Source organism: Melanerpes formicivorus, unplaced genomic scaffold (assembly GCF_026170545.1).
Source record: "Melanerpes formicivorus ecotype bairdi unplaced genomic scaffold, bMelFor1.0.p_v2 SCAF_71, whole genome shotgun sequence".
Lineage (NCBI taxonomy): Eukaryota > Metazoa > Chordata > Aves > Piciformes > Picidae > Melanerpes > Melanerpes formicivorus.
The window spans coordinates 1,726,724-1,751,621 of NW_027142423.1; the positions used below are offsets into that span (position 1 = coordinate 1,726,724).

General features: G+C 55.2%; 2 protein-coding genes across 3 annotated transcripts; one reads left to right on the plus strand and one right to left on the minus strand.

The window, feature by feature from the left end:
• The first annotated feature begins 657 nt into the window (after positions 1 to 657).
• On the plus strand, positions 658 to 18,463 carry LOC137453725 (ubiquitin carboxyl-terminal hydrolase CYLD-like). Its single transcript, XM_068163214.1, has 15 exons — positions 658 to 747; positions 4,208 to 4,677; positions 5,524 to 5,805; positions 5,966 to 6,035; positions 6,961 to 7,181; positions 8,003 to 8,156; positions 9,179 to 9,317; positions 9,942 to 10,052; positions 10,863 to 10,954; positions 12,162 to 12,228; positions 13,197 to 13,326; positions 13,712 to 13,820; positions 14,021 to 14,139; positions 15,209 to 15,416; positions 16,157 to 18,463. The coding sequence occupies exons 2-15, from the start codon at positions 4,216 to 4,218 to the stop codon at positions 16,339 to 16,341; spliced, it is 2,349 nt and encodes a 782-aa protein (XP_068019315.1). The 5' UTR covers positions 658 to 747; positions 4,208 to 4,215; the 3' UTR covers positions 16,342 to 18,463.
• Positions 18,464 to 19,485: 1,022 nt separating this feature from the next.
• NAPRT (nicotinate phosphoribosyltransferase) lies at positions 19,486 to 24,854 on the minus strand. 2 transcript variants are annotated; one of them, XM_068163222.1, is made up of 13 exons: positions 24,596 to 24,854; positions 23,442 to 23,569; positions 23,253 to 23,335; positions 22,963 to 23,093; positions 22,779 to 22,894; positions 22,507 to 22,700; positions 22,155 to 22,295; positions 21,926 to 22,010; positions 21,695 to 21,775; positions 20,917 to 21,019; positions 20,659 to 20,816; positions 20,317 to 20,424; positions 19,486 to 20,165 (listed from the first exon to the last, which is right to left on the minus strand). In XM_068163222.1, the coding sequence occupies exons 1-13, from the start codon at positions 24,780 to 24,782 to the stop codon at positions 20,106 to 20,108; spliced, it is 1,575 nt and encodes a 524-aa protein (XP_068019323.1). In that variant the 5' UTR covers positions 24,783 to 24,854; the 3' UTR covers positions 19,486 to 20,105. The 2 variants fall into 2 exon arrangements, with proteins under 2 accessions (XP_068019323.1, XP_068019324.1); XM_068163223.1 differs by lacking the exon at positions 21,695 to 21,775.
• Positions 24,855 to 24,898: the final 44 nt, after the last annotated feature.

Below are 24,898 nucleotides of genomic sequence, written 5' to 3' on the forward strand. Positions count from 1 at the left end.
GTGAGGGTGTGCTGCCTCATGAGGAGTGTGTGAGGCAGGGCCACCCAAGGAGGGAACATAGAACATGGGACACAGGGCACAGGGCCAGAGGACACAGTCCACGAGGCAGAGGGCCAAGGGGACACAGGGACAATGGATAGCACACTGTGGGGATGCAGAACAGTGGGTGATGGGGACAGGGGGCCATTGAGGTCCGGGGTTTGGAGACACAGGGCTGTGGGGACAGAGCTGTAAGTACATGGGACACAGGGCTCTGGAAACACAGGGCTGCGGGGACATGGGGGCACAAGGCTACGAGGACCCAGGGACACAGGGCTGGGGGAATACGGGTCCGTGGGGACACGGGGCCATGGAGACATAGCAGTAACTCATGGAGACTAGGGGACACAAGGCTGTGGAGACACAGGACCACAGGGACACGGAGCCATGGGGGCACAAGCACAGGCCCACGCAGACGAAGCCGCGCCGCAGCCCGCAGAAGCCCTGCCCCCAGCACGGCGCACAGCAGGCGGCAGATCCCCGCCCCACACCCGCCATCTGCCCCCCCCCCACCCCATCACCCCGCGCCCGCCCCCTTCCCTTTCATTGGCTCTTCTCCTGACCCTCCGCCTCTCCCCATTGGCCGACGAGCCGGCGGTAGCGAGGCGGGCCGGAAGTGCCGGGCGCTGTGGCTACGCCGCTCGGGGTTGCCCCCCCCCGTGACTCTGTGTTGGGGGAGCGGCGGGGCCGGGGCCGCGGCAGGAGACGGTGAGATCGGGGGGAGGGGGGGGACGGGGGTGGCCTGGTCGGGGTCCCCCTCACCTCTGCCTCCCCTTGCGCTTTCTCCATCGCCCCACAGCGGGGCCTTTACCCCGACTTTGGCGCCCCACGACTCCTCTGGGGGTCATCTCAGCCCCCCATTACCTCAGGGCTAAGCCCCTGGAGACCCTACCTGTAGCCTGGCCTCACTTTACTGCTTCGATCGGGCTTTCATTTTAATTATCCGGCGCGTTGCAGGTTCCCCTCAGCACAGTCCATCAGCTTTCAGCGATAGTTAAAACACCACAAGCCCAACTAGCGCAGGCTGGCTGGGATGTGCCTTTATTTCTGTTCAAGTGGGAGGGAGTTTGGGATATCGTGCGTTCAAGAGATGGTTTATGACTGATTTTCATTTTGTTTAATGAGAAAAAAAAAAAACACCAAAGCTGTTTATTCGTGAGTTGTGATAAGGAGAGGGGGTTATTCTTGGGGTTTGATGAGGACCATGGTTCGTTCTGGGGGTTTAGTTGATTAGATGGTGTTGGGACACAATGATCTCGGAGGTCTCTTCCAACCTGGTCTGGTCTATTCTATTCTATTCTATTCCATTCTATATGAGGAAAATAGTTTGTTCTTGGGGTTTTGATGATGAAATTGCCTTATACTGGGTACTGTGTCCAGTTCTGGAGCCCCTGTTACAAGAGGGATGTGGAGGTGCTGGAGCGTGTCCAGAGAAGGGCCACGAGGATGATCAGAGGGCTGGAGCACCTCTCCTATGAGGACAGACTGAAGGAGTTGGGGCTGTTCAGTCTGCAGAAGAGAAGGCTCCGAGGTGACCTAATTGTGGCCTTCCAGTATCTGAAGGGGGCCTACAGGAAGGCTGGGGAAGGACTTCTCAGGATCTCAGGTAGTGATAGGACTAGGGGGAATGGAATGAAGCTGGAGGTGGGGAGATTCAGGCTGGATGTGAGGAGGAGGTTCTTCACCCTGAGAGTGGTGAAGCCCTGGAATGGGTTCTCCAGGGAGGTGGTCGAGGCCCCGTCCCTGGGGGTGTTTAAGCCCAGGCTGGATGAGGCTCTGGCCAGCCTGATCTAGTGTGGGGTGTCCCTGCCCATGGCAGAGGGGTTGGAACTAGATGATCCTTGTGGTCCCTTCCAACCCTGAATGAAACTATGAAAAGGTTTATTCTTGGAGTTTTAATGAGGGAAATGCTTTATTCTGGGGTTTTGGTGAGGCAAGCAGTTTGTTCTTCAGGTTTGATGAGGAAAACAGTTTATTCACGGGGGGGATTGATGAGGAAATAGCTTTATTCATGGGTTTTAATGAGGAAAACTGTTCTTGGGGGGTGGTGAGGAAAATGGTTTATTTGGGGGGTTTTGCTGAAGAGCAGGGTTTATTTGTTTTGCTGAGGAAAATGATTTCTTCTGGTTTTCCTCTTTTTGGGGGCATTTAAAGCAGAGTGAGGTTTATTTTATTCCTTGTGGATACAGAACTTTAAAGCAGCAAGTAAAATAAACCCAAGGTCCTAAAAAGAGAAGATTGAGCAGGGTGGGGTTGGGACACAGAGTGTTACCCTTTAGTTCTGTCCCTTACATTCACAGAATTTGAAGGTTTTGCTCTGACAGCCGAGTTACCAAACCTCAGCAGCCAATTGTGTGGATGGGAAATGAGGGAAGTGCTGCTTACCACGGGATTTTTCCACTTCCACTGTCACCTCCCAGCTCATTGCAAAGCCCTGTCAGGGTTGCTCCCTCGTGACTTTGAGGTGGTCATCCCAGAGTGAATGTTGCTGAAGGAGAAGAGTGTGGTCTGAGCCACCATGGTAGGGTGTTTGGGTGTTGGATCTCTGCCTCTGTGGCTATGGTGGAGTCAGCCACACTGGCAGACCCTACTTGAGGAGATCCAGGGGATTTTGTGGGGTTTGGAGACCAGACCTTCAGGTTCTTTCCTAATAGTTTATAAAGTGAGCTCTCCCAGTGAGAACCTCCAGTGAAGCCCCCAGGAACACCACCCTCCTCCATGTGGAGCTCCCTGCAGCCTTTCTGCCCAAGCTCTGCCTACATTCTCCTCTGGACCCACCCCAGCTGCATTTGGGTTTCCTGCCTCAAAGCTTCGAGCATGTTTCTACTTCCCTTAACTGCATCCTTTCAATTCCTCTTTTGACCTCTCCAGTCTTCTAACAAACTTCTACCAGGTGGCCCACAGTGGAGGCATCATTATTGCTTCCTTGATTTCCTCCATGACCTAGAAGCAAGAGCAAGCATGTCTCTTGTTACCTGAATAGTGGCCAGGTTCTGTCCACCTGCAGGAGGAAGTTTCTATGTTCACCCCTGGGTTTGGGTTGGAACAAAACATCTGGGTCCAGGAGAAGTTAAACAGGAGAATTGAGTCTTTGTCCTACTTCTGTGAGAAGAAGGAAGAGGGTGGAATTTAATGAGGCCTTTCTAGTCTTGTAGAGAACAGGACAGACAAGCTCCTGCTGGGGGCAACTTCTTACTGGAAGGGCTTAGTAGAAGCTGGACTCATCCTTTGAGTGCACAGTGGGGGGACAGGAGGCAATGGGAACAAGAAAGAATGTGGGAAACTTTGGTTAGATTAATGTTTTGTTTTCTACCACGAAGGTGACCAACCAGGAACAAGGGAGCAGGGAGGCTGTGGGATCTCTGTTATTGCAGATGCTGAAAACTCAACTGCATGAGGATTTGAGAGGGTGCAGGGTTGGGCTTGAGACCTCTTCCAGCTTGAATTCTTCTGAGATCCTGTGATATCACAGAGTCCCAGAAAGGTGGAGGCTGGAAGGAACCTCTGGAGATCATCCAGTACAACCCCCTGCTAAAGCAGGGTCACCCACAGCAGGGTGCCCAGGATCACAATGGCCAGGTGGGTTTGGAATCTCTCCAGAGAAGGAGACTCCACAACCTCTCTGGTCAGCCTGCTCCAGGGCTTTGTTGTCCTCAAAATCAAGAAGTTTCTCAGGTTTAGGTGGAGCTTCATGGGTTCTAGTTTATGCCACTGCCCCTTGTCCTGTCACTGGGCACCACTGAGAGGTGTCTGGCCCCAGCCTCTTGCCCCCCAACCTTTAGCTGTTGCTGAGCACTGATGAGCTCCCCTCTCAGGCTGCTTTTCTCCAGACTCAACAGCCCCAGGTCTCTCAGCCTTTTCTCCTCACAGAGATGCTCCAGGCCCCTCAGTGTCTTCGTAGCCTCCACTGGATTCTCTCCAGCAGTTCCCTGTGTCTCTTGAACTGGGGAGCCCACAACTGGACTCAGTTCTCCAGCTATGTGGCCTCACTAGGGCATAGTTAGAGGGGCAGGAGAACCTCCCTTGACCTGCTGGCCACATGCTTCTCCATGCACCCAGGACCCCACTGCCCTTCTTGGCCACAGGGGCACGTTGCTATCTCATGGGCACCTTGATGTCCACAGCCCCGGTCACCTCCTCACAGTCGTGCCTCTCTGCTTTCTCACAGGCAGGGGAATGATGCTGAGCAGCCTCCTGCCTTCCGCAGGAGATGGGAACTGCTATTACATCCTGACAGAGGACTGCACCTACGGCAGCAAGTACTTCCAAGCCGGCAACATGTGCTTCTGCAGCGAGAGGAGCTACCTGCGCAACTTCTCCAGCGAGGGGCCCCCGGCCTGCTTCCTGAGGGTGGTCATGCTGGACGACAGCTCCACCGTCACCGTCAACATCGAGCTCCTGCAGCCGCTGCGCCAGGAGACCGCTGCCCTCCTGCTGGCCGTCAGCAGCCACACCGAGCGCCTCAACTACTTCCTGGAGAGGCTGAGCCTGGAAGCGGCGCTGCGGGCGGTGCCCGGCCAGAAAGTGACGGTGGAGGTGGACCGGCAGCGCCTGCCCGGGGTCGTCCGCTACATCGGCAGCGTCTGCGGGAAGAGCTCTGCCGCGCTGGCGCCGTGCTTCTTCGGGGTGGAGCTGCAGGTGATGCTTGGCCACTTGGCTTGGGAGAAGTCAATGGTGAGGGTAGGAAGGTTCTACAGAGGGATCTGGCCAGGCCGGATCAATGGGACAAGGTCAGTGGGATGAGGTGGGACAAGGCCAAGGGGTGGATATGGGACTTGGGTCACAACAAACACATGAAGGCTCCGGGTTTAGGACAGAGTGGCTGGAAACTGCCTGGTGAGACAGGCCCTGGGGGTGCTGGGTGACAGCAGCTGGAGGCTAGCCAGAGCGTGCCCAGGTGGCCAAGGAGGCCACAAGCAGCCTGGCTTGGATCAGCAATAGTGTGGCCAGCAGGAGCTGGGCAGGGATTGTCCACTTGGATGGGGCACCGGTGAGGCCACACCTTGAATCTTGGGATCAGTTTTGGGACCCTCACTCCAAGAAGGACATTGAGATGCTGGAGCAGAGCCAGAGAAGGGCAACAAAGCTGGGGAAGGGTCTGGAGAACAGGGCTGGTGAGGAGCAACTGAGGAAGCTGAGGTCTTTCAGCCTGGAGCAAAGGAGGCTGAGGGAAGACCTTCTGGCTCTCTACAACTGCCTGAAAGGAGGTTGGAGCCAGGTGGGGGTTGGTCTCTTCTCCCAAGGAACAAATGACAGGACAAAAGGAAATGGTCTCAAGTTGCACCAGGGTGGGTTTAGGTAGGACATAAGGAATAATTTCTTCCTGGAGAGGCTTAGAAGGCCTGGCCAAGGCTGCCCAGGGCAGTGGAGGAGTCCCCATTTCTGGAGGGCTTTGAAAGCTGTGGTGTGCTGTTGAGGCCAGTAAGTTGCTGGTTTTCCCTTCACTCCTGTGTCTATACAGTGCTTCCTTTGGTATTTTTTCAGGGTGAGGGTGAAAACAGAGGACGTAGCGATGGATCGTACCACGGCACCGAGTATTTCAAGTGCAAGAGGAACTGTGGGGTTTTCCTACCCTTCAGCAGAATCCAGTTTAGTCCTGTAGTGGATGATGACTACATGAAACAGAAACCAAAACTGGACACAGAGGAGGAGGTTCCTGTGAAAGTGGGAGATGCAGTTAGCTTCTATGTGGATGATGTCCTCACCAAAGGAGTAGCCATGGCAGTTTACAAGGAGGGAACCCAATGGTTCGTTACAGTCTGCCCGGTAAGAGCAGCTTGGGCTTTGGGGAGGATTTCAAACCAAACTGTCTTGTGGTGGGACATCAAAGGGACCAACACTTGCCAGACCTTGAAATACCAGTTGATACTCCAGGGCTTGTCCTGTGTCTCATAGATGGAGCTGATAGCTCTTCCTCCCCTTTCAGGAAGAAGAAGGAACAACGGACATCTTCCGGGACATCCCCATGGACTCCATCATGAAGGAAAGTTTGCAAAGTAGGTTCGGCACCAGACATCTCTGGGAGGGCTCACTTGTGTTTCATCTCTGCAGAGCTATTACAAAGCTGAAAGTCCCACAAAAGCTTCAGCTAGTCCCAGCTTAGTTGATCAGGAGGAAGAGAAGCTCCATGTCTCACCTTCTTTGTGTTAGGCAACTAAAGCTGAGTCTGCCCAGTCATAAGGCAGAAGAAGAGAGAGTCTCATTGAAGGGCAGAGACATTTCCTAGAGGAGAAGGCACCACTGGTTTAAGAGTCTTTAATTTAGCTGTAGAAGGTGGAGCAGAAGCCAAACAAACTTGGAGAGGATGGTTTGAGTCATTGGACAAGACCATGGCCTCTTTAAGACAGTGCATACTCAACATTTGGTCTACTCAAGAGAAATTCAAGTTTGGACAGGCTCCCTGGGGAAGGGGTTGAATCTCCATCCCTGGAGGTGTTGAAGGGAGGCAGAGATGTGGTGCTGAGGGCCACCAGCCTTGGCAGAGGTAAGAGAATGGTTGGACTCGATGATCTTGAAGATCTTTTCCAACCAAAATGATTCTATGATTCTGAGACAAGAAATTAGTGGAACCTTTCTGATGCCTTCAGAGGACACCACAGAGCTTTCAGGGCCTGAGGGGAATAATTGGGGAACAACTCCCCACTGCTGTCGTTTCAGGAGCCCAACATGGCTCTGAGAAGGGTTGGATTACCTCCATGGCCAATGAGAAGCTGGAGTGGGCAGGAAATCAAGGAGCAGGATTGTCCTGGTAGACCAGTTTGGTCATATTACTGGGAATTACACCTTGTGTCTCTGGTGCCCAGCTTCCTTGTCCATGTGGTCTATAATTTGAAGCAGACCTGGTGTGAGATGACATCCAAACGTGTCATGTCATCAGGCCTTGACTTCCTCCCTCACCCATCGTTTTGTGTCACCCCCTAGGTTTATTTCCACCATTGGAGTCCAACATGGGCTTGGGACACCCAAACCAATTGAAACATGAGATGAGCGAGAGCAGTGCGGAGTGTCCAAGTGGGAATTCATCCCTGGAGGTCAACTCCATGGTCCAGATCACCTTGGATAAGGGAAATCAGGTGTCAGGCATCATCCGCTGGTTGGGCTACCTGCCTCAGATTAAGCACAAAATGGCAGGAGTGGAACTGGTAAGGAGCAACCCACGGGAGATCATGCATCAGAATGGGCAGGTCTTGGCTGCTCTTCTCTTTGAAGACCTTCAGCTTTTATCTCACAGCTTGGCCTGGGCCTCTGAGAGGTAAGGGCTGAACTGTGAGATGTGCCCTTCCTGAAGCTGGGGAGGAGAGTGTGGAATGATGATGCAGTGAAGCTGTGGAGGTCCTCTGAGGAACAGCTGAGGGACTTGGGGTTGTTGAACCTGGAGAAAAGGAGGCTGAGGGGAGATCTTTTGGCTCCCTACAACTCCCTGAAAGGAGGTTGGAGTTAAGTGGGGGTTGGTCTCTTCTCCCAAAGAACAAGTGATAAGACAAGAGGAAATGGCTTCAGGTTGCACCAGGGTGGGTTAAGGTTGGGCATGATGAACAATTTCTTCATGGAAATGGTTGTGAAGGCCTGGCCCAGGCTGCCAAGGGCAGTGGTGGGAGTCCCCATCTCTGGAGGCATTTAAAAGCCACGGAGATGTGGTGCTGAGGGACACGGTCTGGTGCTGGACTTGGCAATGTTGGGTTACTGGTTTGAGTCTATGATCTTGAAGATCTGTTCCAACCTAAACAGTTCTGTTAGACTCCATGATGAGGGTTGGCATGGTCTCTTCTAGAGTGATGTTATTGGCACTTGAGGTGTAACAATCATCAGGAGGCTCAAAACACCACCAGAGTAAGGGAAAACACTCGATGAAACAGGACCAAGCCTCTACACCGCTCTTCAGCTATGCAATGGCCCTGCTGGAGATGACACCTCGCTCATGGAAAGCCTGCTCTGATGTTATTCCTTGCTGCTCTTTGCCCAGGATGAAGACAAGGGGGTGACTGATGGTGAGTGGCTGGGCCAATACTACTTCCAGTGCGCTCCAAAGCGTGGCCTCTTCGTGAAGCTCCAGTCCTGCCAGCCTGACGTCCGCTTCCAGTGGCCGCGTGACAGCGAGCTGAGCCTGGTGGATTATGGTGAGCTCTCTGAGGAGATGGAGCCGAGGGGGGACATGGGAACACTGGCATGGGATCAAAAAGGTTGGAAAATGCTCCAAGATCATTGAGTCCAACCCTTAACCCAGTACACCACCAAACCATGTCCCTCAGCACCACAACACCACAGCTTTCAAAGCCCTCCAGGGGTGTGGAGACTCCACCACTGCCTCAGGCAGCCTGGGCCAGGCCTTCACAACCATTTCCATGAAGGAATTGTTCTTTCTGTCCTACCTAAACCCACCCTGGTGCAACTTGAGACCATTTCCTCTTGTCCTGTCATTTGTTCCTTGGGAGAAGAGACCAACCCCCACCCGACTCCAGCCTCCTTTCAGGCAGTTGTAGGGAGCCAGAAGGTCTCCCCTCAGCCTCATTTTCTCCAGACTGAACAACCTTGGCTCCCTCAGTTGCTCCTCACCAGACCTATTCTCCAGACCCTTCCCCAGCTTCGTTGCCCTTCTCTGGACCTGCTCCAATATCTCAATGTCCTTCTTGGAGTGAGGGACCCAAAACTGATCCCAAGATAGGAGATATGGCCTCACCACTGCCCAATGTAGGGGACAAGCCCAGCCCTACTCCTGCTGGCCACACTATTGCTGATCCAAGCCAGGCTGCTGGTGGCCTTCTTGGCCACCTGCACATACTCTGGCTAATCTCCAGCTGCTGTCACCCAGCACCCCCAAGGTCTGTTCTACCAGGCAGTTTACAGCCACACTGCTCCAAGCCTGGAGCTGTCACAGTGTTGTTGTGACCCAAGTGCCTGATCTGTCACTTGGCCTTGTTGAACCTCATCCTATTGGCCTTGGCCTGTTGGTCCAGCCTGGAAGAGCCTGGTTAGGTTTGGTCTCCATTTTCATCAGATGAATTACTAGAGACAAACACTCATTCCAGAATGGTTGGGTCTCAGCAGCAGCAGGTGGTGACCTCTGAGCAGACTTTTGGGGCATCAGGGAAGGGCAAAGTTGGGAAGCTAAAGGGATTTGCTTCTGTTTGTTCTCTTGCAGGAGGCCAAGAGGTTCTTCCCCAGGCTCCAGACACTTCTCCTCCTCTGAGGAACGAGGCAGCAGTACGTGTCCTGCGGGGGCGGATGAAGGGGATCCAAGGCCACTGTAATTCCTGCTACATGGATGCAGCTCTCTTCAGGCAAGGACCTGCTTGGGTGCTGCCTTTGTCTAGTTCCTAAATGCCCTCATGAAGAGTCCAGTGTTCCCCTGAACCTCCAAGCTGGCTGGAAACCTACCCAGTGTAGAGTCCTGGAGATGCAGCCTCAACACTTGGCTGCTTTGTGATCTCCTTCCTAGTATGGTTGAGGTTCTGAAGCCCTGAAACATGCTCATGAGTACCTGAGGTAGCCCTGTGTCTGTCATGCAGGATGCTGAGCGATGGTAGTCCCTCTGCACTTGGACCACGATGACTGACAGTAGAGGTAATGGCTGCAAACCTTTCACAGAAAGCACACAGGAGGTCCCAGCTTCACTCTGCAGCACTTACTGGGAGAGGAGAAGACTCTGGTGCCTCCTCCATGAGCAGTTTTAGCTGCAGAGTACAAGATGTAGTTCTCTCTGAGCTGTGTCCTTGCTTAGCACCAGTGTTGGTTGGAGCAGATGTGGTTGCTCTCGCTGTGGAGACACCTGGCCACTCACCTCTCTCTTAACCGCATGCATGGACTGGTGGAAGCAGAAGCCACCAAACGTCACCAGGCACAAATGTTTGGCTCTAACTTGCTGCAGACCCATCAGGCTTAGACCCATCCTGCTCTTTTCACAGCCTCTTCTCCTGTACATCCGTGGTGGACTCCATGCTCTTCAAGCCCTTCCCACTGTGTGACCGCAACGTGCAGAGCATCCTGCGGGATGAGATCGTCACCCCGCTGCGGACGTGAGTGTGGGCCACAGGAGCTGCTGCTGCTGCTGCTCTTGAGTGAGAGCCAGGGGACAGGAACCTCAGGAAGTTCAAAAAGGGCAAGTGTAGGGTCCTGCAGCTGCTGAGGAATAGCCCCCTGCACCAGTACAGGTGAGGGGTGGCCTGCTGCTCTGCAGAGAAGGACCTGGGAGTGCTGGTGGACAAGCTCACCAGAGCCAGCAATGTGCCCTAGTGGCCAAGAAGGCCAATGGTGAGGAGTGCATTAAGTGTGGCCAGCAGGTGGAGGGAGGTTCTCCTGCCTGCTCTACTCTGCCCTAGTGAGGCCACATCTGCTCTCAGGGGTCCAGTTCTGGGCTCCCCCATTCAAGAGACAGGGAACCCTGGAAGCCCTCTGCTGTGAGGCCAGGTTAAGAGAGTTGAGGTTGTTCAGTCTGGAGCAGAGAAGGCTCCAGAACCTGGTGGCATTTCAGGACTTAAAGGGGACTGCAGGAAAGCTGGGGAGGAACCTTCCATCAGGGATTGTGGTGATAGGACAATGAGTGATGGAAGAAGGGAGATTAGGATGGGCTATTAGGAAGAAATTTTTCACTGTGAGGGTAAGGAGACCCTGTCCCAGGTTGCCCAGAGAGGTGGGAGATGTCCCATCCCTGGAACCATGCCAGGTCATGTTATTCAGTACTTTGAGCAACCTGCTGTAGTTGCAGATGCCCCTGCTGGCTGCAGGAGGGTTGAATAAGATTACCTTCAAAGGTCTCTTCCAAACCATTCTGTGATTCCATAATGTTTTGATCCCTGGAGAGGTCATCTGCAGCTGCTTCCTCCTAGGACTGGCTTTGTCCATGCTGGCAGCATGATGCACCTGAGGGAGCAGCTGACAGAGAAGGGGCAATGCTCCAGCTTCACCAATGCTGAGAAAGGTAAGGTGCTTTGTGGGGTCTTCCTCAAGCTGCTTCACTTTGGGTTGCTTCATCCAAGCACCTCACTGACACATTTTCCATCATCTCAGCTTATCAAACTCTGCTCTCAGCTGGGATTTGTCCCAAAGTCTGATGGAAAGCTGGGAATTTGGGGGGGGCTCTACCTGATGGCAGCTGTCACTGGGAGGGGATTTGCAGTTTCTTGAATTTCCATGGTTGTCCCCAGTTCCTCTTTGAGTTTTCACTTTTGGTGTTGGCTGTTAGTGTCCAGTAAGGTCTCTGAGGTGGTGCTGGGATTGTAACAGTGACACCAACCTGGGAGGAGTGGCTGACACTCCACCAGGCTGTGCTGCTGTTCAGCCAGACCTGGGCAGGATGGAGAGATGGGGAAGGGGAACTTCATGAAGGTCACCAAAGACAAGTGTAGAGTCCTGCAGCTGGGGAGGAACAACTCCCTGCACCAGTACAGGTCAGGGGGTGCAGCTCTGCACAGAATGACTTGGGAGTGCTGGTGGACAAGTAGTTCACCATGAGCTATCAATGTGCCCTTGTGGCCAAGAAGGCAAATGGTGTCTTGGGGTGCGTGGAGAAGAGTGTGGCCAGCAGGTGGAGAGAGGTTCTCCTTCCTCTCTGCCCTAGTGAGGCCAAATCTGGAATTCTGGATCCAGTTCTGGGCTCCCCAGTTCAAGAGGGACAGGGAACTACTGGAGAGAATTCAGTGGAGGCTCTGAAGATGCTGAGGGGCCTGGAGGATCTCTGCGAGGAGGAAAGGCTGAGAGACCTGGGGCTGTTGAGTCTGGAGAAGAGCAGCCTGAGAGGGGATCTGATCAATGCTCAGCAAGAGCTAAAGGTGGAGAGCAAGAGGCTGGGGCCACACCCTTGTCAGTGGTGCCAGGGACAGGCCAAGGGGCTCCAGGCACAAACTGGAAGCCAAGAGGTTCCAGCAGGAGAAATCTCTTTGCCTGGAGGGTTCAGAGACCTGGAGCAGGCTGCTCCAGGCTACCTCTGGAGTCTCCTTCTCTGAAGACCTTCCAAACCCACCTGGACATTGTGATCTTGGGCAGCCTGCTTTAGCAGAGGGGTTAGACTGGATGATCTCCAGAGGTCTCTTCTAAGCCCACCATGCTGGGATTCTGTAAGAGGGCACTGGTGTGCTGTGACCCCCTCCTGGTGGTGTGTGACTTGTGCTTCTCTGTCACCATTCCAGATCCTGAGGAGTTCCTCACTCTCATAATGCACCAGCTCCTAGGAATAGAACCACTCCTGAGACTCCAGTAAGTTCCCACCTCAAGGTGACCCAATTTACCTCGTTGGTCACTCACACTGTGTGTGACTTGGACCTTCTCATACAGGCTTTGGAGCCACAGCTCCTCTCTGCTGTCCATGTGATCTTGCTTGTTGTCATCATCTCCCAAGTGACACCTTCAGGACACTTCTAAGCTCTCCCTGAAAGTGATAAAATGGTGATAAAAACCTTGTCTCATCTTCAGGGAGAGCCAGAAATGGTTTGAGAAACGTAGCATCCCAACTTCAGTGTGGAGCCAGCAGAATCTGACAGCCTTTAGATGCTTTTGGGTGGTGTCCAGACATTCAGGCTGGCTCAGATCCTGCAGCCTCTCAACCAGGCAGTCCATGGATGCAGTCCCAGTTTTTTAGGACTCTACAAAGAGGACGAGAGGCTGAAGGCAGCCAAAAATAACCTCACTGTTGAGGAGCATAGAAGGGGATTGTTGGGTTTCTGTGGGTCTTTGCTGGGACATCAGCCAAGCTGGTAGATTGTGGAGTGCTCCAAAAGCCTCCAGCACAAAGAGGGCTCTGTCCTCCAGCTCCCCTGCAGAGGGTCAGCTGAAGGAAATCCTTTCTCTGCAGGGTTGTGGGAGGTCTTCTGCACACAGTTCACCTCCTGAAGGCAGCCAGTTCTGCTTGGTGGCCTTTGTGGGTGCAGTTATGAGTAGAGCTTCCAGCTGAGAAGGAGTCTGCTTCAAAAACATTGAAGTGGCCTTCAAAATTTACATCAAGAAGGAGAAATCTGAGTTTTGTTTGAGGGGTAAGGAGACTGAAGATGCAGTCTGCCCTCGTGGCACACAGTAGTTCTAGGTGGAAGAAGTGCTTTGTGTTCCACCAAGCAGCCCTTGATGCCTTGGGCCCAGAAGCTTCTTGCAGGACAAATGCAGTGTGTCCTCTGGGAGCCAAGACATTTGTTCCACCACATAAACAAGCCCCATGACCCAACTCCTTGCAGGTCAGGAGGCCAGGAGCAGGACTGTTACTGTTACCAGATCTTTATGGACAAACAGGAGGATCTGGTGGTGCCTGATGTGCAGCAGTTAGTGGAACGTTCCTTCCTATCCTCCGAGCTGAAGCTAGTGGAGGTGAGCCCAGCTACCACCTTCCTGCTTTCTGCTGCCTCTTCTCGCTTCCTCCAACGGTCCTCTTCCTGCCAGTGAGGTGGTGGTGGGTCTGCTCTTGCATCCAACCCTCCTAACCATTAGACTCATAGAATCATAGACTGTTTGGGTTGGAAAAGACCTCTAAGATCATTAAGTCCAACCATCAGCCTAAGAACACATTAGGAGGCAACCACAAGAGAGAGGTCATGAGGAATCTGCGGGGGATTGGGATGAGGCCTTTGCTTTTCCTGCTGCCATTGTGTCTTGGGAATGACCAGAGCAGAAGGCCTTTAGTCCCATGGAGACAGAAGAGTCTCTGGAGGTTGTCTCTTCTGGCAGGATGACTTGTTTGTCTTTGTTTTCCCAGATCCCATCTTGCTTCATTATCCAGATGCCACGTTTTGGGAAGGAGTACAAGATGTTCAGCAAAATCATTCCTTCCCTGGAGCTGGACATAACAGATCTGCTGCTTGACAGTAAGTTCTTGGGCTCTGGTAAAGCTTCTGTCTGGGACTGTCAGCCACCAGGTGATAGCTCTCACCTCTTTGAGTTGTGAGCAGGTGTGAGGTGGGATCAGGATGTGGTTCTTCTTTGAATGGCAGTCTTGGCACAGTGAGTTGGATTTCAGGTGAGACCTGGAGAAGTTCCATCCTCTCAGCCCCTGTTGTCCCTGCAGGTCCCAGGGAGTGCTGCGTGTGCGGTGACGTTGCCACCCTGGAGTGTTCAGAGTGTTTCAAGGACAAGATGTTCTCAGCTACAGGCCTGAAGCAGTTCTGCAGCTCCTGCTCCAGACAGGTATTTCCTTTGGCTGCCCCTCAGATCTTGTCTTGCTCAGAGCCCCATCCAACCTGACCTGGAATGGTTCCAGGGATGGGACATCTCCCACCTCTCTGGGCAACTTGGGCTGGTGTTTCACCAACCTCAGTGTACAAAATTTTGTCCTTAGATTTAGTCAAAGTCAGAATCCCTGCATAGTAGGGGTTGGAAGGGACCTCTGGAAGTCATCCAGTCCAACCCTTCTGCTCCAGCAGAGTCACCCACCCCAGGCTGCCCAGGATCACAGTGTCCAGGTGGCTTTGGAAGGTTTTCAGAGAAGGAGACTCCAGAACATCTCTAGGCAGCCTGCTCCAGGTCTCTGAACCCTCCAGGCAAAGAGGTTTCTCCTGATGGAACCTCTTGGGTTCCAGTTTATGCTCATTGCCCCTTGTCCAGTCATTGGGCACCACTGGGAAGAGTCTGGCCCCAGCCTCATGCCCCCCACCCTTTAGTTCTTGCTGAGCACTGTGAAGATCCCCTCTCAGGCTGCTCTTCTCCAGTTTAAGCAGCCCCAGGGCTCTCAGCCTTTCTTCCTCACAGAGATCCTCCAGGCCCCTCAGCAGCTCTGCAGGACTCTCTCCAGTAGTTCCCCGTCTCTCTTGGACTGGGGAGCCCAGAACTAGACCCAGAACTCAAGCCGTGACCTCACAAGGGCAGAGTAGAGGAGGAGAAGAACATTGCTCCACCTGCTGGCCACACTCTCCTTCAGTCACCCCAGGATACCATCGGTTTTCTTGGCCACAAGGGCATGTGGTTGGCTCATAGTGAACTTGTTCCCCACCAGCACTCCCAGGTCCTTCTCCTTGAAGCTTCTTTCCAGCAGGTCACCCCTCATCTGTACTGGTGCAGGGGGCTGTTCCTTCCTGGCTGCAGGACCCTGCACTTGCCCTTGTTGTGCTTCATGAGGTTCTTCTCCCACAACTCTGCAGCCTGCCGAGGTCTCCCCTCTTTTAGTTCCAAGCCCTTGTCCTGTCCCGCCAGGCCCTGCCGGGACACGGCCAGGTTCCGTGCCGCCCGCCCAGCGGTGCCCCCATCACCCTCTCCCCAGGTGCACTCCCACCACCGCCGCGCCTCGCACCAGCCGAGGCGGCTGCAGGTGCCGGAGGCGTTCGTGCGCGGCGGCCGGCAGGTGCCTCGCGAGAAGCTGGAGCTGTTCGCCGTGCTCTGCATCGAGACCAGCCACTACGTCTCCTTCGTCAAGTACGGCCCCGGCAGCCAGCACTGGATGTTCTTCGACAGCATGGCCGACAGGCACGGTGAGCGCGCCTCTGGTGGCAGCGGGAGCCCTGGCCGTAGCTGGCTGCTGTCTGGTGGGTTTGCAACGCACACCTGGGCCAGGTCTTTTCCTTGAAGCCCCCTGCACAGTTTAGGCTCTGTCTGGACCCTACTTCCAACAGTGACCATTTAAGTATACCCTAGGGAAGACTATGGCTGTGCCAAGCACATGTGAGTTCCCCCTGGTGCTGTCATCTGGCTGGGACTGGTTGCTGCGTGGGCAAGGACCATTCTTCTGGACCTTCCCTACTTCACTGGCCTCCAGATCTCAGCTGTGTTACTGTTGAGTGATGGTACCACAGAATCCTAGTATGGTGGGGATTGGAGGGGACCTCTGGACATCATCCAGTCCAACCCCTGCTAGAGCCAATTGCCCAACATCACAATGTCCAGGTGAGTTTGAAAGCTCTCCAGAGAGGGAGACTCCACAACCTCTCCAGGCAGCCTGCGCCAGGTCACTGAACCCTGCAAGCCAAGAGGTTTCTCATGATGGAACTTTCTGGGTTCCAGTTTGTGCTCACTGCTCCTTGTCCTGCCACTGGGCACCACTAAGAAGAGTCTGGCCCCATCCTTTTGACACTTGCCCATTAGATACTGATGAGTATTGAGAAGATCCCTTCACAGTCATCATCAGTTCAAGCTGAACAGCCCCAGGTCTCACTTGAGCTGAAAGTTATGATCTCTTTGTTACTCACTTGGACTTTTCTCTCTTCTGTCTTAGGTGATGAAAATGGCTTCAACATTCCCACTGTGACTCTCTGCCCTGAAGTGGCCAAGTACCTGGACTTGCCTCTGGCCGTGCTGGCCCTGGAGCAACCTCGGGACATGGATGGAGTGGCCAAGCGCCTCTTCTGCGACGCCTACATGTACATGTACCAGAGCAAGAAGATGGCCCTGTACAAGTGACACTGCCTGGGGCTGCTGCCACCAAGCAGTGAGACAGCAGAAACTTGAGCTTGGATCCACCCCCACATATCATCACTGGTGAAAGCAGCCAAGTTGAGGTGCATCAAGTTTGGTTCTTCCTACCTCCTCCAGCATCTGCTATCAAGTGGTCCACATCAGCCTGTCTGGAAGCGTTCTTGGTCTTCCCAAGTGATGCTTTGTACTTCCAGCAGACCTGGACTCTCACTTCTTTCCACTCATCTTCATTCTCATTCCATAACTTCCACCCTCCTTCCTCCCCAGGAAGCTCTGTCCTACCTCAGAGTCCTCCTCAACATCCTTTTCTCTCTGCCAGCTCTTTTCTCCAAAGCTGAGGAGCAGCATCTCACCAAAAGCTTGTTCATCCTCCTCAAATGTCAAAGAGCACAAGGAAACCACCACCTCACCTGGTTAAGACACCTTCACATGGACTTGTGGAATGAGAAAACCAAGACCCTGTGGTGTGGTTAAGAGGTGGGTCATGGAATCATAGAATTATTTCAGTTGGAAGAGACCTCCAAGATCATCCAGTCCAACCTTCAACCTAAACCCACCACAGTCAGGACAAGGGTTTGCCTTGTGGTCTTTAGGACCCACATGAAGTTGGGCCCTTGATTTGCCTCCCCTTCTTCAGAACTTTCAAGCACCCTCTCTCAATTTTAACCATGAGATGAATTGGGCATCTTGAAATTTGAAGATGCTTCAAGACCACCTTTTCTGGGTAGGAACAAAACTGGCAGACAGATGGGTCAGAGGAACAGCAGATGACCTCATGGTGCCTCCTCTTGCTTGCACTGTTGCTACGTGATGGGGTGGTTGAACCTCACTTTCAGCACTTCCTGTCCCATCTCTGAAGCCACTTTGGAGACCAAAACCTGAATTTTGAGGCCAAAATGTTAAAAATGAGCACTTTGGGCTTCTCAGCTGTGGTCTGGGGTCTCTGGGTTGGAATGGGTGAAGTTTAAATTGTCCAGCTGGGGGTTCTCTGCCCTTAGCCTCAGAGAAGTCAATGTGACGAACTGAGTTGCCCACATTCCGTGTTGCACTGATAGGACACTAAAACTTTGAGGTACACCTCCAAGAGCTCCAAATGTGCAGCTCAAATCTTCTTGCTCTTTTTTTCCCCTCTGTCACGTGCAGCTTTGCCTCAGACCCATTGGCTTGGCCCACATGAAGGATGTGGTGTGGGATCATTGCTGGAGGGTTGTGAGGCCAACTGGGATCTCATCAGCTTGATGGTACTATCAGCTTTCTGGTGTGTCCCTTATCTTGGTACATAGTGGCCACAAAGGACAGCTGGTGTCTGAAACACCCAGACTGTTAAGGTTTGAGAACACTGCTGTCCAGTTTCCAGCTGTCCTTGATGAACATTTGAGCCTCAACACCAAGTTCTCCTCATGGTACAGAAGGTGAACAATGGCCTGGTCAAAGGAGAGGATCCTTCCTCTCATAGGGAAGGCCACAGCTAGGGTAGTGGTTCCAGTTTTGAGCTCCCCAGTACAAGAGAGGTGGAGAGAGTCCAACAGAGGGCCATGAAAATAAGGAAAGGACTGCTGAGAGCTGGGACTGTTCAACCTGAAGAAGGCTCATGGGGGGACCTCATAAATACCTGAAGGGAGTGTGCAAAGAAGACATCCAGGGTCTTCTCCATGGTCTCATGACAGGACCAGAAGCTCTGGGCACAACGCAGGAGGTTTCCTCTGACCATCAGGATGGACCTCTTTGTGAGGATGACAAGCAACAGCACAGAAGAGGTAGTGGAGTCTCCATCCTTAGAATACTCAAAGTGGTTTTGGACCAAATCAAAGCTCAAGTGGTTGACAAACCTTCCTAGGGGTAGGAGATGGTGGCAGATCCAGCAGTGGATCATCTGAAGGTTAACTCTGTTCCTGCTTAGGGACTTATTGACCTCTGGCTGGTCCTCTGTGGCCATGGAGAGGGTTGGAGGGTGTTGCTGTCTTTCCTTGTCTACCCAAAGTTGTTCTTCCTTCCCTAAGAGCTCAGGACAATGTCCCCTCAAGTATGCTATGGGTTGGGCTTTTGTATCTCTGGTGCTCCTGCTCTAAAAATGTTCCCTTGAGTAGTAAACTTCCAATGGTCACAATGTGGGGTGTGAAAAGCTGCTGCAGGCCTGGTGGCCCTGGGAGTGCTGGTGGACAAGTTCAGCATGAGCCAGCAACGTGCCCTTGGGGCCAAGAAGGCAAATGGTATGTTGGGATGCATGGAGAAGAGTGTGGCCAGCAGGTGGAGGGAAGCTCTCCTCCCAGCTCTACTCTGCCCTGATGAGGTGACATCTGGAGTCCTGGGTCCAGTTCTGGACTCCCAGGGAACTGCTGGAGTCCAGTGGAGGCCCCAGGGATGCTGAGGGGCCTGAAGCATCTCTGTGAGAAGGAAAGGCTGAGAGCCCTGGGGCTGCTGAGCCTGGAGAAGAGCAGCCTGAGAGGGGATCTGATCAATGCTCAGCAAGAGCTGAAGGGTGGGGGGCAGGAGGCTGGGGCCAGACTCTTATCAGTGGTGCCCAGTGACAGGACAAAGGGCAATGGGCACAAACTGGAACCCAGGAGGTTCCACCTGAACATGTACAGAAACTTCTTGGCTTTGAAGACAACAGAGCCCTGGAGTAGGCTGCCCAGAGAGGTTGTGGAGTGTCCTTCTCTGGAGAGCTTCCAAACCCACCTGGACTTTGATCCTGAGCACCCTACTATGGGTGACTGCTTTAGCAGGGGGTGGGACTGGATCATCTCCCACAGTGCTGGGAGTCTGTTCCTGGGGCTGTTGAGGTGCATCTCACAGGGGCTTTCCTCCCTGTGCCTCAGGCTCCGGGGCTCAGGAGAAAAGATTGACTGACAGGCTCTTGACAGAGCCTTCAAACAGGCATTGTCTGGACATGGAGCTACCCTGGGATTGTCCCCTGGAATGAGGGTCAGAGAACTGTTAGGCTTGGAAAGGGCCTTTAAGGTCATCAAGTCCAACAAGTAAAGGTCATCTGATGCCACCTGGTGCCTACTGGAGCCACCCCCAGCTGCTCTCATGGATCACCTCTTGATTTTTCATCCATCAAGTGAGGGATGTTGAAGTTTAAGCTGAAGGCAGCAAGGCTTTTGAAGGAGCAGGGCAGCCATGGGGTGGGGTTGTAGCAGGTCAAGACCTTTATTTTGGGATTGTTTTTGTTTAGGATGAAGCTAATGTGCAGGTATCAACCTGGAGCTGGCCTCCATACCCTAAGGACTTGCATACAAAGTGGAAGGTGGCAAGATGAAGCCAGAGGACAGGCAAAGTCCTTTTGCCACAGATGTTCCACAGGACCTAAGTGGTACAGGCCAGCTCTTTCCACGGTAGGACCTCAACCTAGGCACTCAAGGTTTGGTCCTGGTCAAGCTCTTGGTCTCAGAGCTTCAGCATGGCCTACCATCACGGAAAGTGCAGGGTTGGCAGAGACCAAGGCGGGCAAGGGCTGCCACAGCAGAAGGCACAGGGTTGGTAGGACCATCAAGGAGGGCAAGAAGGGACCACTGCTTCCAGAAGCTGTGGGGACAGCTGCCTCCCACCTCACTCAGCCCCAGCCCTCCGTGCCCAGCTTTGCTACTGGGCCCTCAGGGTGCTCCTCCAGTTCTTGCATGATCCTCATACGAGCACCATGCAGCAGCAACCTCACAACCATCACTTCCCACTTAGTCACTTGGTCTTCAGAAGAACATGGAGGAAAAGCTGGCCCCAGGCTGGCACAACATGAGGTGTGGACCTCCTCACTGGCTGGCCTCCTGCAGCTTGGTGAGGAGCTGGTGGAGCCTCTCCGTCATGGCCACCTGGCACAGGAGCAAGAGGGGACAGTGAGTGTCTGCTCTCCACTGCCCTGTCTCCCTGCAGCTCCACGGTGGAGCCACGCTGGCGTTGCTCAGGCCACCAGGGCCAGGCTCTCAGGTGTGTACTGGTGGTGCCCAGCAGAGGTAGACGTACTGGGTAGGGCTGAGGGTCATGGAGCTGGCGGTGAGCAGGGTTGAGCTGGCTGAGGGACACCTGAGCGTGGGCCCTAACCTCTGGCAGGCTGGGCAGTGGTTCACACAGCTGCAGGGAAGGAGATAACCAGGTCCATGTGAGTTCCACCCACCCCAAAGCCCCAGTGAACCAGCTTTAACCTGGACTTTGAGGCCACCATGTCCAGGGTGGCAGGCAAGTCACTGGGACAAGGGACACCTCAGATGCAGGGGAACGCTGAGGTTTAGCCCTTTGGTGCTGATGTTACCCTTGGTCCTTCACCCAGCACAGGGGAGGATACCAGAAGGCAGAGCTGCCCCTGACCTGACCATCCTTGAAGTACGTGCGATGGAGGGGCTCCACGGCGCTGGCCACGACCTTGCAGGTCTCACCAAGCCGCCCCAGGACACGGATCTCCAGCTCTTGCCCTGCCCTGGGTGAAGGCTCCTCCTCCAAGGCCATGAGGTCCATGAAGGGGTGACCTGCAGGAATGCCGGGTTAGGGGTCAGCAGGTATGAGGGACGTCAAGGACAGGGCTATGGAGCAGGTCCACAGCACCGTGGCAAGGCTCTGCCAACTCACCAGCAGTGTCATAGAGCCGATAGACAGTCTTGGTCCCTGGGATTGTCATCTTCTCCTCATCTTCTGTGAGCTTCAGGCACGGTGAGCCATTGACCTCCACCAGCTGCAGGAGATGGGCACCTCGGGTTTTGTCACTTGCTGCTGCTAAGCTCTGTCCTCTGTGTCTCCCCACATGGTGGGGAAGCCACCAACACAAAGCAGCTGAAGAAATCAGTACAAACCCCAAAGCTGGACATCCCACCAACCCCTGCCTGCAAGCTTTTCATCAACATTATTGCCAAGGACAACACAGATGGTGGTGCAGCCACGAGGTAATTCACAGACGTCACCTGTTGAGTCTCTTAAGAGAGGGGAGGGACGTGGACAGGCCTGAGAGGTGGACCCATGTGAATTTCAGGAGGTTCAACAGGGCCCAGTGCAAGGCCCTGCACCAGGGCTGGTGCAACCTCCAGGACCAGTACAGTCTGGGTGCTGAAGGGCTGGAGAGCAGCCCTGGTGAGAAGGACTTGGAGTTGCTGGTGGGTGAAAAGCCGGACATGAGTTAAGTGATGTTGTCTGGAGCTCTGAGCAACCTCAGGTGTCTCTGCTGACTGCAGGGGGGTTGGACCAGGAGACCTTTGAAGGTCCTTTCCAACATAAACCATTTGATGCCCTTGCCCTCAGAGTGTGATCTCTCAGGGCCAGGTCCCCTTTACTGCACAGCCCCAGCCACCCAAAGCCTGGGAGAAATCAGGTGGTGCCCAAAGCTGAGCAGGCCAGAGCTGCTGCCACCACTGACCTTGTAAACGCAGCCCAGCGATGGCTGCAGGGGACACGTCACCAGGTGTGTCCCGATGCCGATCATGTCGATCTCACTCCCCTGGTGCGGAAGAGAAGATGGAGGCCACCAATGGCCCAGCCCTGCCACCAGTGTCATGACCACAGCCCTGCTTGTGCTCTGTCTGAAGGTGTCCCACCCACAGCCAGCGAAAGCCAAAGTGACTCACAGCCCCAGCAGCAGCCACCTCACCTCCTCGATGAACTTCTCCAGGCTCTGCTCACTGATGTCATTGCTGACAGCAATGGGGATGGTCTCAAACCAGGGCACCTGGAAGCTGGTGAGGATGTGGGGTTGGAGCGCTCGGCACCCTCCCGAGCTGTGAGGGCTCCCACCCCGGCAGGGCAAGGTGCCCAAGGTGCAGAAGCTGGTGACCAGTGGCAACCGGCCCAGGTTTGGTGATGGACGTAGCTGGACTTACCGAGCACCGCAGGCTCGCAGCACCTGGCGGATCTCCTTGGACTGCTGGGACAGGTCCCCGCTGTCCAGCCGCACGCCGATGGCCCGGTAGCCCAGCTGGTGCAGGGCCAGGGCCACAGCGCAGAAGTTGGGCAAGCCGCTCCTGGTGGGGGTGAGGAGAAGGTTAGTGTCCCTTGCATGGTGGGACAAGGACCCAGGATGGATCCAAGCCCTTTGACAAGGTACAGTGAAGCACAAGAATGCTCCCAGGCGGAAATTTCTCTGCTTCAAGGCCACCAAGTGAAGGGGCACCTGGTCACCCCCTGCACCACGGTGGCAGTGCCAGCCTAGCAGTGAGAAGCCGGTGTCCTCACCTCCTGACACAGTAGGTGTCCAGCAGCCCCTGGAAGTCTCGTGGGAAGGTGACAGCGTAGGCCACGAAGGCGGCCAGCTCGCCCCGGTTTGTCTTCTCCAGGGGCGTCTGGAGCAGCTCACACACCTGCTGCAGCCACGACTCGGCCAGGCTGGGGAGGTCCACCGCTTCCCCTCCCGCCAGCGGCGCCAGCTCCTGCGTGGCAGGACACAGACTTTGACACCTGTGGCACCCTCCCTGGCCCCTCGTCCCCCGCCCCGTGGAGATGCTCACCCGGGGCTGCACCTCCTCCAGCGTGGTGAAGGACATGATGAAGGAGTGGGCGATGGTGCCGCGCACCGGGATGCCGTACAGCTTCCCTGCCAGCACGTTGCTGGTGCAGTCGAAGCCTGCAAGGGGGGACACGCCGGTGACGGGGTGGCCACGGTGCCAGGGGACACTGCAGGCCGCCACTCACCCCCGATGTAGGAGTACTTGGAGGCTGAGAGGGCACCGTCTGGCCCCTGGGCACGACGGAGCCCCATCTCCATCAGCTTCACGTCTGGACCAGCAAGGAGTCGGAAGCGGGAGGCATTGGTGGCCACCAGGCTGGGGGGAGGAAGGGATGGGTCACACCAACCAACCAGGGTCACGCCAGCACGCAGCCGAGGGTGAAAGGAGCTCCAGGATCCTCAGCTCAAAAGCTGTGTGGGGACGTGGATGGGACCAGCAGGGGACTCCGGTGGACCACATCAGGATCTGTCCTACCTGGCATAGTTGATCAGGCACAGCAAGGTGGTCTCCAGCAGCTGCACCACCAGCAGCGGCCCCTTCACCTGTAGGAATGGGACCTGCAGGGGACAACAGGAAGGTTATGTCCTCATCCTCCTCAGGACCATCAGAACTGATGGCCCCATAACACTGCCAGAGCAGGGGCAGGGACCAAGCATGTCCCACCCTGGCAAAGACGACGGAGCCCTCAGGCACAGCAGAGACGGTCACCTCCGAGGTGTCCAGCGTGGCCAGGTAGTCGAAGAAGGCCTCCTCAGTGGTGCTGGGCAGGACAGAGCGCAGGTAGGCAATGTCTGCGGGGCAGAGCACAGTGGTGACCAAAGCTGGTGACCCCCCAAGCCACCTGGGCACACAGGAGGGGCCAAGCCTCTTGTGCTGGGGGTGGGTGACAGCTTGTGGCCAAGGGACACCTCACACACCCACCAACACAGATTTAAGGGTGCCATGGTCCACCAAGTCTCTTCTGAGGGACAGTCTATGGGAGCACTGTCCTCCTAAAGGGTGTCCCAGTGTGCTCCAAGTTTCTCTAAGGGCTGGCCACATCCACTCCCTCCTCTGTCCCTGTCACCCAGGTTCCTCTGAGATGTTCCTATCTCTCTGAGGACTGTCTGTGACCCCTAGATCCCTCTGAGAGATGTCCCTGTCCCCCTTACGTCCCTCTGAAGGGTTGCCCTGGGCCCCAGATCCCTCTCAGATGTCCTTGTTCCCTGCTGGTCCCACTGGAGGGTCACAGTGAGGGCTGTCTCTGTCCCCTCGTGGGTCCCACGGGGAGGTACCTTTATCCCCCATGTCCCTGTGCCCTGTAGGACACCCTGAGGGGTCCCCTTCCCCCAGTACAGATCCCCCGTGTCTCCCAAGTGCTCCCTGAAGGACCCCAAGGGTTCTGCCTTGTCTTCAGGTCCCCCGTGAAGGCCTCCGGAGGTGCCCCTCTGTTCTGAGGATCCCCCTTGTGCTCCAGGTTCCCCCAAAGGGTCTCTTGGGGTCCTCCTTGTCCCCAGGTGCCCCTCAAAAGTCTCCCGGGGTTTTCCCCTCTCACCCAGCTCCATGGGTGACCCTTGGCCCCATGTCCTCCTTCAAACACCCTCTTGGCTCCCCGCTGGCTCCAAGTCTCCCTTCGAGCAGCCACTTCCAACTTCCCCTCTCCTTCTCGGGTCTCCCCTGAAGGACTCCCTCCCAGTGCCGCTCCGAGGGCCCCCGCCTGTTCCCCTTGCCCCAAGTCCTGCTTGAAAAGGCCACCGTGGTGCCCTCCAGCCCGCTTGGAGGCAGCCTCGGGCGCCTCCTTCCTGCCCAGGCTGCCCGCGTTGTGCCCCGTCCCTCACCGGCAGCCGAGAAGCGGAAGGCGCGGAGGCCGCGCAGCCCCTGCGCCAGGCCGGCGCCCAGCGCGAAGGCGCCGCCGAAGGGCCCGCGGCGGAAGAAGAGCTCTGCCGAGGCGGGCAGGCGGGCCCGGCCGCTGCGCCAGTGCCCGCAGGCCATGGAGAGCTGGTACAGGTCTGTCAGCGCCGCCATCCGCGCCCCCGGCACCCCCAGCCGCAGCCCGAGCCGCACTCGGGCACATGGAGACGGGACGGGAGCGGGGAAAGGCGGAGCGCGGGAGGGGCGGCGCCCGGGGGGAGGGACCGGCA